The sequence below is a fragment of the Opisthocomus hoazin genome, chromosome 1 (genome assembly GCF_030867145.1).
Source record: "Opisthocomus hoazin isolate bOpiHoa1 chromosome 1, bOpiHoa1.hap1, whole genome shotgun sequence".
NCBI classification, from domain to species: domain Eukaryota; kingdom Metazoa; phylum Chordata; class Aves; order Opisthocomiformes; family Opisthocomidae; genus Opisthocomus; species Opisthocomus hoazin.
In genome coordinates, this window is record NC_134414.1 from 128,003,055 (window position 1) to 128,020,979 (window position 17,925).

Sequence of the window (17,925 nt, forward strand, 5' to 3'; positions counted from 1 at the left end):
AGGGTCTGGGGAGGAAAGGTGGCTTAATGTCCCTTGGTTTGAAATGCCTAGACCGTCTACATTTGCACACTTGTTCATCTTTATAAAGCCTGTTGAGCTATTCTCCTGGTGTCAGGCTGAGTTTAGAGATTTTTCAGGAGCAAATCCAAAAACAAGACACTGCTTATTGTGTATAGACTCTTAGCAGAGTCCTCAGTACTCCAAGTAAGACAATGAGTTCAATTATCATAGGGTTCTGCGGGGACAGAAATCTGCTCTTTCCACATGCTCTGCCGTGGTGTGCTGTGGGAGGTGGGTGGCTCGCTGTCACAGTAGCACCACATCGACACGGTTAGGAACTCACGTTCAGGTAAGGGCTAGGAAGTCAAAACGCCGCGTTCAGATCGTGCCGGCAGAACCGTGAATTACCGTGCCGTTTGAGGTCAGCTGTGTATCCACAGCTGACAAGTCAATTATTTTTAATCTGTATTCAAATAGCTTGAAGCCGTGGGAGTTTTTTAAGGACCTGTGAAGATTAGCAATGCTGTTTTGGGAACAGAAGGATAATGCCCTCCTACAGCTCCAGGCTGGGGTATTAATTGCTGTTGTGTAACCCTGTGGTCCTTCACTGCCTGGCTTTGCCCTCACAGGACGCACAACCCCGTCCTCACCAAACATAAGCAAGTAGTCTCCAGAAACTGCACATAGGCTGACATTCTGAAGCAAAACATCTCATGAAAGGATAAAATCAAATTGCGTTCTCCTCAGGAGATCCAGTAACTAATGAACAACTGAAATGGGGCCTGGGACCTGGGCAGGGGCAGTCAGGGCTGATCGTGCACTCAGGGCCGTGAGGATCAGATTGTTATCTATGGTAATTTCTTCTTCCAGTTTTGGAACCTTCTTTTGTCTTGTTTTGTGCATGAAACTGTTCCACGCAGCTTAAAAAATCACTCATCAGTGAAAGTAAAACAAACTACAAAAACACATCATCGAAGGGCACAAACACATGCACAACAACAATGCATCCTTAAGTTTTTAGTTCATCTGGTCAAGCCATTAAGAGACTAAAAAAAAAGTATGTATTTCTATTACGTCTACTATACTGAGCGCAAAGTCCAGAAGACTTTGGGGAACATAAAAGAAGTTCTGAACCCACTTTTTGGTATCTCTCTGGCCCACTCCTCAGAACCGCATTAGGAGATTCCTGCCTCCCTATTTTACACCATATCCAGAGGAGGTACGCTATGACCTTACCCCAGCTGGCTCTCCACTTTTGGGCAGGGAAGGGAGCAGGACGTCACCGCCCCTCCTTTCTACCTACAATGCATGGGTTTTGGTGTAGAGGAAAAACAGTACATTTCTCATCAATGCTTTTCTGCAATGCTTCTGGTTCCACATCATGTAGATAAACATGTCTGCCTTCTCAGTATTTCTGTTTCTGGTGCGCTGGCTACCAAGGTTACCATGTTGCCAATGGTCTTTGCATGTCTAGAGAATGTGTCTGGGGCTTTTCTGGCAACTACAATTTCCCTGAGGTGTTTTTCAGAGGTAGACGTTTTCTGACCTTGGACTTCAGCCCTCTCCTGCTTGGGACAGGCCAAATGATCCACCAGATCAGAATTACATACCCAAACATATTAAGCTGATTATTACGTTGTCCAGACTTCTGATATTTTGTCAGACCAACAACAGTGACACAAAGACATAAGAAGAAAGCAAACAAAATACTACTTTCCAAAATCCAAATGTAAAGCAGAAAGAAGAAAATTAATCTGGTCATAGACATCCAGTAAGCTTAAAATTAATCTGTAGTTTCAAGAAGTAGTATGAAATGCAATAAACTTGCAGCAATGTGAAATGCATTTAACCACATTCTTAACAGATCTGTCAAATCAGATGATGGAAATGTAATCAGCAAAACAAACCTCACCCTCCAGTAATATACTTGATGAGATGCTTCTTGAAATAATACCTCCAAAACTGAAATTCAAGCTGGTGTGCCAAAAATAAGCATAAAGTTTGTGGTACACAATGTGTCATTTTTTGGTGAAGCATCTGCTTTTAATACTGGTCCTAATCTTGTTTGAAAACCACATGCAGTTACTGCCAAATTTCATTTAATCCCAAACAGTGGCTGAATGGTGCCTTTGCTTTTGCTGAGTTTGCTGTGATTGCAATTACAGTAAATCCAGCAACCACAGCAGAACCTGCGCAGAGAGTCTGTGAAGCAGTCATCAGTCTGCACCAGTTATGCATGCACCGTTTCTGCATGTACATTGAATCCAGTGCATATGAAACACTGAATTTACCTCTCAGGTGCCACTTTGCTGAAAAGCCTTGTGTAGGCACTACAAGTATGGCAATGAGTCACACTGCACCTCTACAGCACTTCTTTTCCTTTGGTCTAGTACAGTCTCAAGGACAGACTAATGTCTGCTGACCGGAAAATCTCAGCTGGCAAGACGTGTGTTGATATATGACAATAAAAATAAGTAACATGTGAAACCTACTGAATAGTCATCCAACCTTCTCTTCTCAACCACAGGCCATCTGAAAGTGATAACAGTCTTTCCCAGGTTTTCCAAGCGACTGGATTCTGACCAACGTAAAGATCACAAGATTAAATTTACCAGCTGTTAATTATTTTTTTAAGCACATGAGAAACAGTTAGAGCAAATACTCTCCAAAATCAGCAACTGTTTCTTCCATCCTCACCACATTTTTACAGAAACAAAGGAACTGTCATAGTGGCTTAGACTACCGGACATGGAGGCCTGTCCTTGACAGGTTTCCATCAGTAGCTTCAGAGAAGGAAGCAGAAAATAGGGAATTAAATCAATCTCAAATGCTGTTTCCCTATTAATATCCCCCAATCCTCACTATTTAGAAGCTAATTTACGACTTGAAGCTTTTCTGTCCCATGCAAAATATACTAGTCAGAGAGACCCAATGTTAATACGGATAAACCACAGTACCTGGGGTTCATGCCAGGTTATTGGTTGCCATGTACAACACTTACTACACAAACTCTGAGATAAGTAATACCTGGAACAGCTCTGCTGCACTGGAAATCATCCCTAGTTCTTCAGTACCTATATAAACATAAGGAACTCCACTGTAGGCATCTCATTAGTACCAAACCAGATATCCCAGACTCTCTTTTTCACATATGGACATCTACAAGAAAACTGTTTCTCTTCTTCTCAAAAAATGTCAATAATAATGTCTCAGAACAGATTTTCCCACATCACTACTGCCCTCAATTTCAGTGGAGAACAAAGCTGTCTGTGCTAACACCCCTTCCTACAGTGCTTCCAGTTGAGCACATCTTTTTTAAACACCACAGGAGATTTCTATGTTAAGGTGCTTTATAAATCAGTGTGTATTATAGTGCATTTGATGACCTGTTTCTGTGAAATTGCCAGAATGAACAGAAAACCAATGTTGTTAAATAGGTTTTTCTCTCTTTCTCTCTCTCAGGATGGATTTATAGACTTCTTGGAGTTCATAGCTGCAATAAATTTGGTCATACGAGGGAAAATTGACCAAAAATTGAAATGGTACTTTAAGCTATACGATGCTGATGGAAATGGATGTATTGACAAAAAAGAACTATTAAGCATATTCACGGTAAGCAAGTTATGACCAATAGCAAGGACATTTGACATAGCACATTGCCCGTGAAGTAGTGGTTCATCACATGTTGTAAATGGATTACCTGTACTTTACCTAATGTTTTACAGTTGTAAAACCAGAATTGTTCTCACCAGTGACACTTCTAACATTAGTTTCTCGCTTATTGAAGTAAACACGTATAAGTAGTATTTTACTTTAAACCATAGTTCCACAGATATAATGCTTCACTGAAAGTGAAAAACTGTAGATACGTTACTGTGATAAACTATACTATCAGGCAGTGTAGAACAGTAGCAACATAATGAATAAAACAGCTGGTTACAAGTGTTTGTGCCAGTCTGTTGTGGAAAACTGGCCCTCAAACTGAACTTGCTGCAAGAAACAATACAGATGACATAAAAATATTCCAATATTTTAATTTTTTAAAAGTTTTTCAGATTCCTTTACTGCAAATGCCATTAGCCCCATTTTAAAATTAAACTGGGAAAAATTAATTTTGTCATTAAACTATGCAGTGACATTTGGATACAAATATTGTAGAAAATTTTGCAGAAAATGGGTCCATTTCAAACCCGTAAAACCAAAGCAGTGTAATTCATTCTTCAAAATGATTTCTGCATTTTTCAGCTTGCTCTACTGAAATAATATTTTGCAATTCAGTAGCTGCTTTCATCCAAAAGTTATTACAGGATTCCTTGCAAATATTAATGACTTAATACTGTTCCCTAAATGTACAGGACTCATTACAGATCAAGGTTTTGCTGCAGGGAGCACAAAATCTAAATAGGTATTTAATGTCATAATAAACAAGGAACGTACTTTGCCTGGATTCTGTATTACTCCTGGTGTCTGGCTAGTCACTGCTAAGAGACTTTCAAGAGCCACTGCCCAAATTAAAAGGAACTGGAGCCAGATGGAGACATGGGGTCAAACAAATAAAACTGATGCACCACCTTCTGAAGAGCAGCTTTCTAAAGGTAGAAGAAGAGGCTGCATCTCCTAGATTTCTCCTCATTTGAGACTAATGATATCTTTCTTTTGCAGATATTATCCATCATTTTTCACCCAGAGACAATGAGGCAACTGTGTTTTGTCTTGGGCTTTATCCAAAAAGAGAATTAAAATCCTTCTAATATAAAGAAGATTTCTTTTTCAACTTACCTGGTTTTAAAAACAGTTTAAACCTCTGTGTGTTTTCTTCTCTTTCGGAGTTCAAGAGCTTTTAACTTAAACCTGCCTAGGTTTAAGTCATTTGACCTAGGCTAGATTAAAATCTGTAGGCTCTGAACAAAAATAAAAACACATGGCTCACAGCCATTAAGGGCCCTGCTTGTACTAAGCATCAGAAAACAAGGGCTTGTCCGAAAAATTATTTAATATCCGAGACATTAATTTAAATCACTGAAGTCCATAGCATTGCACAGCCATGCAAACTTTGGACCAGCAGATCATTATCAACCATCAAAATTCCTTCCAGAGAACCATGCATGCTCTCAGTGCCTTTTAACAGCCCTGTCAGTAGCAAAAGGAAGGCTCAGTAACAAAAGGAAGGCTAGGGACAATGTGGGGCCGCTGCTGAATGAGGCGGGTGTCCTAGTGACGGAGGATGCAGAGAAGGCAGCGCTACTGAATGTCTTCTTTGCTTCAGTCTTCAGTGCCAAGGCAGGCCCTCAGGAATCCCAGGCCCCGGAGGTAAGAGTAGAAGCCCATAGAGAGGATGACTTTCCCTTGGTCGAGGAGGACTGGGTGAGGGATCGCTTAAGCGATCTGGATGCCCACAAATCCATGGGCCCCGATGGAATGCACCCACGAGTGCTGAGGGAGCTGGCGGATGTCATTGCTGAGCCACTCTCCATCATCTTTGAGAGGTCCTGGAGGACAGGAGAGGTGCCCGAGGACTGGAGAAAGGCCAATGTCATTCCAATCTTCAAAAAGGGCAAGAAGGAGCACCCAGAAAACTACAGGCTGGTCAGCCTCACCTCCATCCCGGGAAAGGTGATGGAGCAGCTTATCCTGGAGGTCATCATCAAGCAAGTGAAGGAAAAGAAGGTTATCAGGAGTAGTTAGCATGGATTCACCAAGGGGAAATCATGCCTGACCAATCTGATAGCTTTCTACGATGGCATGACTGGCTGGGTAGACGAAGGGAGAGCCGTGGATGTTGTCTACCTGAACTTCAGCAAGGCTTTTGACACTGTCTCCCATAACATCCTCCTAGGGAAGCTCAGGAAGTGTGGGCTGGATGAGTGGTCGGTGAAGTGGATTGAGAACTGGCTGAATGGCAGAACTCAGAGGGTTGTCATCAGCGGCACTGAGTCTAGTTGGAGGCCTGTAACAAGTGGTGTCCCTCAGGGGTCAGTACTGGGCCCAGTCTTATTCAACTTCTTCATCAATGACCTGGATGAAGAGTTAGAATGTACCCTCAGCAAGTTAGCTGATGACACCAAACTGGGAGGTGTGGTAGATACACCAGAAGGCTGTGCTGCCATTCAGCGTGACCTGGACAGGCTGGAAAGTTGAGCAGAGAGGAACCTGATGAGGTTCAACAAGGGCAAGTGCAGAGTGCTGCACCTGGGGAGGAACAACCCCATGCATCAGTACAGGCTTGGGGTGGACCTGCTGGAGAGCAGCTCTGTGGATAGGGACCTGGGTGTCCTGGTGGACGACAGGTTGACCATGAGTCAGCAGTGTGCCCTGGCTGCCAAGAAAGCCAATGGGATCCTAGGATGCATTAGTAGGAGTGTGGCCAGCAGGTCGAGGGAGGTTCTCCTTCCCCTCTACTCTGCCCTGGTGAGGTCTCGTCTGGAGTACTCTGTCCAGTTCTGGGCTCCCCAATTCAAGAAAGATGAGGAGCTACTGGAGAGAGTCCAGCGGAGGGCTACAAGGATGATGAGGGAACTGGAGCATCTTTCCTATGAGGAGAGGCTGAGGGAGGTGGGCTTGTTCAGCCTGAAGAAGAGAAGGCTGAGAGGGGACCTAATAAATGTTTATAAATATCTCAAGGGTGGATGTCAAGAGGATGGAGCCAGACTCTTTTCAGTGGTGCCCAGTGACAGGACAAGGGGCAATGGGCACAAACTGAAGCACAGGAAGTTCTGTCTGAACATGAGGAAGAACTTCCCTCTGAGGGTGACGGAGCACTGGAACAGGCTGCCCAGGGAGGTTGTGGAGTCTCCTTCTCTGGAGATATTCAAGACTCGCCTGGACAAGGTCCTGTGCAGCCTACTGTAGGCGACCCTGCTTCGGCAGGGGGGGTTGGACTAGATGACCCACAGAGGTCCCTTCCAACCCCTACCATTCTGTGATTCTGTTATTTTATGTTATGATTTATGGTGGTTCTGTGGTAGTCCGTGATTCAGGTATTTCAGGAACCACTGCTTTACTCATAGCACTACAACAAATTTAACTGTGGCAGTGGTACAACCTTCTTCTGAAGACTGCATCAGGGTCAGACGTACAAAACATCAAAAGTATCTGAAGTATGAATTAGTAATACAAACAGATTTATGTACCTATTTTTGTAAAATTCTTGCTGCCTTATGGAACTTGTTTGTGCAAAGTAAGATAAAGACAGTGGTCAAGAACTCCACATCAGTTTAACTTATGTTTTATTTAAATATAATGATTTCTAATATAATGTGAGGAATACTGAAAGAAACAGCTGGCACTTACAGTGAATTATCTCACACAACACAGTTCTTCTCAAGATAATTCAGGTTTAGAAAAACAAATTCTGTAGTATGTCCATTACAGAACACATATGCACATGTATTTATAAATATATATGCACATATTTTCCCAGTCATTTACTAATTGTGATACTGAGTTTGAATCCAACTCTGTAAACGCATTCTATTAACATGTAGGTTCCTATTTTATTAACACAAATGATCACCATAATGCAAAAATTACTGTCTCAGTGAATAGGGTACAACTTTGCAAAAATATTCATTTATACCCCAAATATTGGGTCCTTTTGCCACAGGAAAAGTAGAGGGGAGACTTCTGGTTTTCTTAATTTGTTTGGAGGACAAGTAAATTCTGCCAACTTCCAGGACTGCTGGTCTGACTTTTTTGTGATTACTAAGTTAAACGTGTCTTAATGGAAAAATGACTTAGGCTTTCTACTCACATGCTTTCAGCTGTGAAAAATAATACTATATTTAAATGACACAGACCATAGGGCACTCTCCAAAGACACAGAACTCTCTAGGGCCTAGAAAAAATGCTAGTGTGGAATCTAAAATGTATTGCAGAGCAGAGGTGCCACATGGTTTCAGAAAACCTTCAGAGATATGCAAATTAGTCTGTAATCTTCAGGATGTGTTATGTTAATTAAATTTCCAATCCTCATTACTGAAGATTTACTTGAACTAGCTATTTATTTAGTGATTTTTGAAAGGGATGGTGAACTAAAGAGCTGCATCGCAGTTACTGCAGTTGCCAGTGTATTGTTTTCACAACCTCATGGAAAATGTATGAAAGAACTTTCTGCATTTCTGCCTTCAGGCTATCCAGGCTATTAACGGCCACACCAACATGTCTGCTGAAGAGTTCACAAACATGGTATTTGAGAAGATAGATGTGAACAATGACGGTAAGAATCTAGGTTTTCTTCGCATTGGCAGGGATTTTCCCCCATAAGGAAGTACAGGAGCAAGAGGGGAGTTGAACACACAATTGAAAAACTGACTTGTAGATGAACTGAAGGCCTGAATCTGCTCCTTACTCATAGTGCATCAGCTTTACAGTGAGGCGTAAATTAACTGACTCTATTAAGATGACATAGGAATTACATGCAGTAGGGGTTAAAACACAGAGGTTTTCCACTGTTCATCCAAAATGCCAGTCCTCTGGTTGCACAGCAAAATGAAAGTATGATCAAGGTTATTTTTTTAGTATATTTGTGTTGGCTTAACCTATCTAAAATGGATAAGAAAACCAATTAAGACACATGGTTGCACTGGCTCTAGCATGTTCTAAAGATTGGACAGCATATTGGATGTCCCTTGAAGGCTGATCGTTAACACGTGCTAAGACACATGCTACTGTTTTTTCTCGAGATAGCTAGATTAAGCCAATTGGACTTGCATTTGGAAACTAAAAATTTAACTCACTGCTTCAGAGTTATCTCTAAAAGAAAAGCTGTCACGTGTGAATGTCTGCCCTCATACTTCTAATCATGAAGATCCTCATTCCACTGGCAATTACATTTTACATGAATTACTGCAATCATTGACAAAATAAGAATATCAGGAAAGCATTGCAGAGCACAATCAGATTCCAGCTAGGAATTTTGGGCATTTTGTTATTCATTTTTCTGGTCTTATTTGGTGTGTTAAGGTTACTTTTAAAAAAGCTGTTTAAAATCAGAGTATAAACAGTGATCTTGTGATGCATGTGAATAACTCGTAGAGGATTTTTTCCCCACCTGCTTGGCCCATCTTTCAGTAAAAGCAAATTACCAAAGGACTCCAAATAATACTCAGTCATATTCTAGAATCTAACCCAAATTCTATGATTATTCATACTTTGGCCCCCACTTGACCATGTGTTTATTGAAAGCAATAACTGTATCTGAGCTAGACCATGAGCTGAAAAAAAAACTTTGTGTCTTACATTTTAGCAACGATATGAAATATTCAGAATTATGTTCATAATACTCCCATAACAAACTGCTTTCCATAGTTTGTTATTTTTTAAATAGCTGCAAAGCAGCTCCACCTGAGGAATGGGACAAATTTTACCAAGTTTAGCTTAAACTGTGCTACCTCCTTGTAAGTTCTTATTAAAGAAAAGGGCAAACAGGCAAATAAGTTGCAATGTTCTTCATCACATTAAAATACAAGAAATAATCCCATGGTTTTAGGGAGCAATTTTTAAAACAGACCTCCTGATGGCTTTGCAATTTATTTTCTCTACCTCAATGACATCTGAGACCCATGGTCACAGTGAGTCTGGGCATGCCAGTGTAATCAGCTGTCACTGTTAAACTGCAGTGGTTTTTGTATGCTTCCACATTGGTATTGGTACTTTGAAACATGTAGCCTGAGACTGAGAGGAGGGAATTCAAGACCAGCTGACCTGCATAAGCAGGAAAATGATGCAGTGTGTCCATGAGATGAGTCCAGGAACACCACCCACCCAAAGACCTCAGTCAAAGGCAATACCAATGGAAGGAGATGGGAAGGAAGAGAAGTGCCTGGGATAGGAGAGATCAGAGGAAGCGAGTGGATGAGCAGCAAAGCCGGAGGATGCAGCCAAGCGTACAGAGGTGGCTTGCTCCATCTCTGCTCCTGGGATGATCATATAAGGGCACCGGGGTTGAAAGAGGAGGCACGAACGTCCTCAGGGCACTGCACACCAGCTCCTGGAGAGGGTCTTACTCCTCTCACTGAAGCCTTACAGCCAGGACTTCTGCCAAATGATGTCTTTCCACTTTAATAGCGTGTATATGAGCCTGCTCACCAGTGCAGCAAGGACCCATACGACTAAAGAGGAAGCAGCCTTAGCTGCCCAAGGGTAGAAAGTGATTTTCACATTTTTCAAATGCTGATCATTTTCCTTTTTCACATTAGATGAAGTTTCCAAGGTTGCCATGAACAAAAACCAAGACACAAAAAAACTCCGGGGAGTACTTAAATCTGAAAATAGCCACAAGTCATCTAGCTAAGCATTCACCAGAAGTGCACGCAACTTGAATTGCTGCTTCCCTTTACCCTGGGGCCCTAAGGCATCCAGCTATTTTCCTCTTTGCCTGGCCTCTTGTCGTTTCTTATTTCAGTGAGAAATCATTCATTGTTATGATTTTAACAAGAAACTTTGAACTGTTCTCAGAGGAAAGAATTAAGCTCTTGCTATTAGACCAAGCTCTGTTTCCCCTTTCAGAGAAAAAAATATATCACTGGAATAACTTCTAACCAGAGAATTGTGTACACTCCTGTGTACCATAGGAGCAGACACATTCCTAGGACTGGCCTTTGCTGACAGAGAAGAGAGCAGGAAAAGAGGAAGAATGCTAAATGATATTCCTGCTCCTCAGTAAAAGAAATTTTATGGTTGTCTCTCAGCTTTCAAGGTATTATCTGATTATGACATGAGCCCAGAAAATCACGCTCTAAATGGCCATTTCAGTTGCTTGGAAGAATTTAGCTACTCAAACCACTTCACAGATTTTTTTTTTACTACATTTTATTGTGGCTCTAAATAATCCTAGTAATCAACACAGGGAGTATGCATGTAATCCTCACCAAATCATGCCTAATCTCTGTTAAAACCAACTCTAAGATAAATTTTAGTTAGTTCAGTGAAGGGTAGTCCATGCATCTAAATTCAGCCTTGATACAGGCTTCATTAGCACCCTTTTTCACACATTTCTGTCACCATAGCTACTGAGCACTCATAGTTTTTTAGACTTCTGTGAAATATGTGTTTGGTCTCTTTTAACAGAAAAAAGCAAGTCTAAATTTTAAGATCTGATGCAAAGTGGGAGAACATTAGAAAATATTCTGCCTGCATTTGCCTATCAGTAGAGAACGGGGAACCTTCCTGATGGATTCAATCTGGCATGAATGGCCTTCTGTGGGGTTGAGAGTGATTGCTGGGTTCCTTGGTTCCTAAGAAGTATCTGATTTCCTTTTAGGGGAACTGACTTTAGAAGAATTTATCAATGGTGTGGAAAGAGATGAGGACCTCTTGGAACTGATTACAAAAAGCTTTGACCTTTCCAACGTACTCAAAGTCATACAGAGCGGCAGAAGACACAGCATCTGATGGATCCAGTGACAGATGTGGCATCTGTGTCATCAAGGAAGATAATATTTCATACATTCAGAGAGCTTGATGTCTTCAATGCCTGCCCAGGCTATACCGAGCAGCCTGTTCCAGGAGCAACAATTTTCACTCTTGACTCCGTATCTCTCCTTTTCTTGTCTTTATTCTTTCCCTCGCTAATGACTGTGGCAGCCACAGGACACAAACCTTTGCCCACGTATAACAGAAAAGCCATTTGATGCAGTACAAATAACTTATTTGGTCTCTATGAACATTGTTCAGAGTAACCAACAAAACACTAAAACTATTGCAAAGTGCTGCCTTTCCGGAAGACACAGAGTTAATAAATTTATTCTTTTAAGTACAGGCTCTTTAACCTACTGTCTAAAGTGTGGACATAAACTCGTAGGTAGGGCTGGGTTCTGTCCGGATCAATTAAGAATGAAGCCTGGTCTGTATTAACTTAACCTTTGCTCTAATAGGTACTCAAAATAGGAGTAAGCTCTCTGGGAAATGCCTCAGTCAGGTTAATATTCCTGAGATGTGCATCCTCCTTAACAAGCTGTCTACCGTCATGATTTTATTACATCCATAAATTAAAATAATGTGATGTTTTGATGGTTTTGGCAAGGTTCAGGTACTGTTCTTCCAAATTAACCTTTTACTGAAGCGCTGGAATGAAATTTTGTTATCTTTGTAGCGTAAAATTAGATTTCAAAGAACAGCTAAAACAAAATCATTTTGTAAGCACTCTGTTTTCCCAAAGATTTGTGTCCTTTGACCGGTACGTCCTCCTTTTCCAAACAATTAATTTTCACTGGGCTCTTTGCCATGGCTGCATGAGACAAAAGGTAAGAGGTATCATGACTAGTTCCTGCTGATGGGACGGCTGGCTTCTGCCAAACAGACTGTTTAACAGCTGAATTCTTCCTGCCTTTCCCTGACAGGGAGAACTAATTTAAGTATCTTTGCCCTGCCTAGATACCTGGGTGAAAGCTTTTAGCAATTTAGTCTCTTTGAGAATTCTACCTTCTTTCAAACTGTGTTGCAATTGTCTTTGAACATGGCAGCTGCTAGGAGTGCAGGGAAGGCATTCACAGATGGCATGATCACGTATGCCCCATTTTCTCAGGAAACTAGGCTAAAAACAACTGAACCTTCCTTTATAAATAACAAGATTAATTCTCTGAGCTGAAACGGAACTGCATGAACTGTCTGCAAAGGAAAAATTATGGTTCCCTCTGGTTCTGCTGGGACTGATTGTCTCTCAAGTCTGCAACAAGTTTTATCAAATTACTACATTATATCATAAGTTCTCCTTGGCTGACAGTGACCTGCAGGCATCACACTAATACTAGTTGTTGTTAGAAGTGTAAGTTTTATGCAAAATAATTTGTGCACAGATCGATGCAGGTTGAATGAAACAATTATTAAGACTTCAATATGAAAATGTTTTTCTTCCAAATTCACTTCAAATCCATGTCCATTTGCACAAGAAATGTGCTCCATCATCTGCAACTATTATCCCAGATTCTGGGTTGATCAATGGAATATACTAAGAGCATGCAACATGCATCACTTGACATTATAAACAGTCTGACATTATACTTCTGACATTTGAATCTTTTATATACATTCCCTCCCCCAACAAAAAAAAAAAAGAGAATGATGTATGAGATTGCTGGTGGTTCAATTTTTAAATTCTTGTATTTATTCATCATGGACACATTAATATGTCATTGTCAGTATCAGTTTTCTCACACCCAGACTTCAAAAAATCCCTTTTCGTAATCCAATGCTTTTAGATCCTATGAGGGTGGTGTCCTTCAGAACTGGCTTTAAAATATTTAAAATAAAAGGATCCAATCTATGCAATTTGGATGTATGGGAACATTTGTATTTCAGATTTTTACTTTTAAACTAACGAAGTTACAGACTTTGAAAAATTACTACTCTCCGTGTAGACAGACTCTTTTTTTTTATAAAGGGTTTTTAAAGAGAGTATCTCCATTTAAACTTGTCTAATTTTTATGTCTAACCATTATTATATGAAGTGAATTACCAATTCAGGAGGAGTATTTTGTTGTATTTAAAAAAAATGTATCTAAGGAAATTGTTTGCCATTTTTTTGTTAAACTGAATTTTAAAGGAGTATTTGACATGACCATTTTCCACACTTTAATCTAAAATCATTTAGTAGAAACCTGTGTAATTAAGAAAGAAGTATCTTTGCTGTTTAATGTAAACACTCTGGCATATAATTTCCAAAAATAATTACCTACAGTAACTCCACATGTGTTTGGGACTAGTCATAAGATTCTATTTTTTTATGTTAACATAAATTTCCTTTAACTACCTAAACACCATTTGATACACAGCTGCTCAAGAGAAATGTGTTATGGGCTCAGTTTACTATTGGTCTCATTCTTCTAAATTTGTCAGCTGCTTATTAAATGTATCAGTGAAATCAGGTGGCACGTGGAAAAACTCTCAAGTGTGACTCCCAAAAGTCTTGTTTTAAATCAACGTGAAGCTGCAACTTGTTGTGGTGGATGTGCCTTGTAGTCATAGAATCACAGAATCACACAATGGTAGGGGTTGGAAGGGACCTCTGCAGGGTCACCTACAGTAGGCTGTAGAGGACCTTGTCCAGGCGGGTCTTGAATATCTCCAGAAAAGGAGACTCCACAACCTCCCTGGGCAGCCTGTTCCAGTGCTCCGTCACCCTCAGAGGGAAGAACTTCTTCCTCATGTTCAGACAGAACTTCCTGTGCTTCAGTTTGTGCCCATTGCCCCTTGTCCTGTCGCTGGGCACTACTGAAAAGAGTTTGGCCCTATCCTCCTGACACCCACCCTTCAGATATTTGTAAGTATAAGGTATCATGAAGGTACATAGTAAGTCGTCCTGACTATCGGATGCTTATTGCTAGTTTAACAAACAGCAGAAAAGGAAGAAGAAAGCCTAGTGTTAGCTCATGTTATGTTATAACCCTCAGCAAATACATGAATGGTTAAGGGGCAGTGCTGAGCTACTCATCCTGAAGGCTGCCAGAGGCCATAGCAATGCTTTGGCTTCAAAGCCTTGCATGGGAGAGAAAAAACATTACAGCACATGATCTCAAGAACTGTCTTTGTCAACAAGATTGATGCAAATGCCAGCTGTGAGCATCTGGAGAAGCTGGACGGCCTGTGTCATCATCACAGGGGGGTAGGTTTTAACTAAGGTAGATGTGTACTGAGAATAGGTAATGCTTATGTCACCACGTTCACCTTGGAAAGAATCACAGGTTTCAAATTCACTCTACGCAGCTGGGTGAGCTTTGCCAGTCAACGGGGTAATTGGTAGCTTCTCTTCTAATATAGGAACTTTTACCTTTAAGCAATCCTAATGACTGTATGCTCTTTTTGTTGCATCCAAACAGCTAAAGGTAATTAGTGTGACAGTCCCCTTTTTCAAACAATTCTTAATTGTCCTAAAATTATCTCCTTTTCTTTTCTGGAAGCTCAATATGCTAGGAAAATAAATAGGTACTTTTTCTTTTGAGAATCTGGGAATTCAAAGCCACAAGCAAATTGCCTTTTCTCGTAGATACAAAATTGCTTATCGCATTAACAGGCATGATTAAACCTTATGCCACAGTTATGCACCCCTGACAAAGTGGGAGGATAGCTTGCTGTGGTGTGGAAAAGATCTCATAGCTGCATTCAGTTTTTGACCTTATGTAAGATTAGTTGTGCCGTACAGACCATAACAACTAAATATTCAACTAAATATTCAACTAAATATTCAAAGCTTGGAGTCCCTGTGTGCAAGGGCATATGCCCATTTACTTGATACTGGCTCAAGATTTTCCACATGGAAAGATTTCTAGCAGCCTGTCATGATTACAGAAATTGCTGAAGATATCAAGGAGGGATATTTAAACACCCTTTTAATAACTTCTGCTCAATGCAGTACAATATTCCAAAGGAAATGCATGTAGCTTTATACTGTACATTTTGACCTGCCCTTATCAGAAAGCTGAGGGAGAAAACAGCTCAAGTATGTGATTTTAACATGGCAAAATCTGGCTGACTTGACGTTGTAAGAGCTCTGTCCGAAATAACAAGCGTAGTGACCCATCTCTGGCTGGAACAAGCTCTTTTCTCCGGTCCCTGCCCAACCTGTGTGCATCATGGGTGTTTCTACATTAATAACTAGGCTTTGGTGAACTCTTGCTTTATTCTCCAGTAATCTGACAACTCCTTCCGACCTAAAGATGAGGAAAGGAGCCACTTCTCAGGTGGTACATGTAGCAGTCAGGGAACTTTTTACTTCTACAGCCCAGCTGGGACACAGAGCAGAAGGCAAAGCTCCAGCTTTGAATGAAGGTATATGGATCACCTTAAAAAGTGATGCCTTATGCTTAGGCCTGCACTGATTTTTGCTTTACAGCAGCCCTGTGAGAGAAGGTTCAGCCATGAAAGGTAACTTAAGTGCTAAAGAAAGTTGTTCTGAAAGTTTTTGTGTATCATTGCTTAATTTTTATTTCCACCTCCTCTGCAGCAGAACTGTAAGAGAATTTAAGACCGCTCAGTACACAGCTGTTACTGTGCTTACAAAAAGCACTGTAATAAAATACTAGCTTATGAGTTGCTAAGCCATCAAATACTACTGGCTCCAGTTTGAATGTCTACTTGCTTTTAGCAAGGCCTGAACTTCTCATTTCATTTAAAGCTGCACTGCTTACAAAAACCATAGACTGCCCTATGTCTCATGTAGAATACTGGATAGACTGGGAAGGTGGACAGGAGTGAGTCACAGAACACCCAAAAAGACCATGGGGAAAAAGGAGCAGGAGAAGAAACCTGAAGAGGGAGAGGAGGTAGATGAGATCAAACTCCGTGGAACGGACATCATGGTGTGACAACCTCTGGCCCTAAGCAACATGCTCTAGAGGAAAGTTCAAATGTCAAAGTATGGAAAGAGGAAAGAGGAGACTAAGGCTATGAAGAGGCGTTTTCATGTTGTGACTGTCCTGTGCCTCAGATACTTGACAACTCAACTGTTACTACAAGTGCTCACCAAAACCTTAAACAGAAAGCATGTAGTATTACATCTGAGACTCTGTCTGAGATTTGGCCCTCCTTGCTGCCCTAATGGAATTAGAAAACTTTTCCAGCAATGCACTGTTGAAGCAGGAGCCCAAAAGAGGTCATACACACTATCCTGTACATGCCTATCTCCTGCACAAATGTACAAACTAAAATTGCCTTGAGATTGTCTAGCGTTCAGAAAGAACTGGATTAGTAATGTTACAAACACGGAATTTGAAATAGTGATAATTCGCACCAGCAGGTTTTTCTACCTGAGGATAGTGCTGGGGCACTACTGCTGTTGCACTTTATTTCTCAGATACCAAGGGAATTAACCACTCAAGATGTCTTCTGTTTCTTCACAGAGGATGTTCAACAGCTCAGCAAAGCAAATGTACCTTTTGTTGTTCCTCTCTGTATTATTTTCATTAGTTGTCCAAGTCAGTAAGGTACCAACAGGTGTGCTGGCATGCAGAATTTTGCATGCTGTGGAAAACAGTTTATTTAGGAAACATAGTTATTTCTTCCCTTACAGGTCACTAAACACCCTCTGAATGGCAATGATACTCAAAGATTGTTTTTCACAACTAAGTCTGAGAAACTGATCTAAAGAGAAAATGATTGGTATTCCATTCTCCTATCTCACGAGCCATCTAGTCTTTGCGCTTTTTGAATACACATAGCAATTACAGATCTTTTAAACCCCACCTTTCTTGGAAAACTCAAAGCACACTCTGATAAATGAATGTGGACTTCTGGACCGTTTGTGGTCCCATATAGGTCAATGATCCTACTGACTGCAAACTGAAACAGAATTTCTTCATGCTAACATGTAAAGAATATATAAAATTCTTGATTTATTCAGAATCTTATTAACTTTTTACACAGCACAGTCTTTCTGTGGGCTGCTGCAGAAGGGTGCAGGGAAGGAATGAAATAAGTATTTTGAAAATACTTAAAAAAAAAAAAGAGTAATGCATTAGCGCCATGATCATTTTCCTTTTAAAAACAAATGAAATATTCATGGAAAGAGCTGACACAGTTTTGAGAGTATCAAAAGAAACTAAATTCCCATCAGGATTCAGGCACAGCTTTTCATTCTTAGCATCCGTTCACATATTCCTTGTCCCCAAAGCAATGAAAATGAAGTATTTTTTTTATACTGGCGGCATACCTCTGGCATATAACTTTCATGCTTCTGGACAATATGGCAAGAGTTTGCACTTTTCCTTCTTTTTTTATTTAAATTGCAAATATTTGACAAACTGCTTCTGTTCTGCAGGATTTCAAATCCCCTCAGATATAAAACACAGCTTACTTTTAAGGAGCTGCTAATACTTAGAGGAAAAAGTTGAACATTTGAAATTAAACAGGTTTTTATTGTTCTTTCATTGTTCCTTTGTCATACTAAAGGTGTTTATATCAAAAGAGGATCTTTATTCCCTTGGCCTCATTTAT

The 17,925-nt window shown here is 40.5% G+C and overlaps 1 protein-coding gene across 1 annotated transcript in view; it reads left to right on the plus strand.

Moving 5' to 3' along the window:
- Positions 1 to 14,068, plus strand: part of GUCA1C (guanylate cyclase activator 1C) — a 39,362-nt gene extending 25,294 nt beyond the window's left edge. The window contains exons 2-4 of the mRNA XM_009941228.2: positions 3,463 to 3,612; positions 8,128 to 8,215; positions 11,261 to 14,068. Coding sequence (XP_009939530.1) covers positions 3,463 to 3,612; positions 8,128 to 8,215; positions 11,261 to 11,391 — 369 coding nt within the window. The 3' untranslated portion in view covers positions 11,392 to 14,068. The remainder of the gene's footprint in view (positions 1 to 3,462; positions 3,613 to 8,127; positions 8,216 to 11,260) is intronic.
- The last annotated feature ends 3,857 nt before the right edge of the window (positions 14,069 to 17,925 follow it).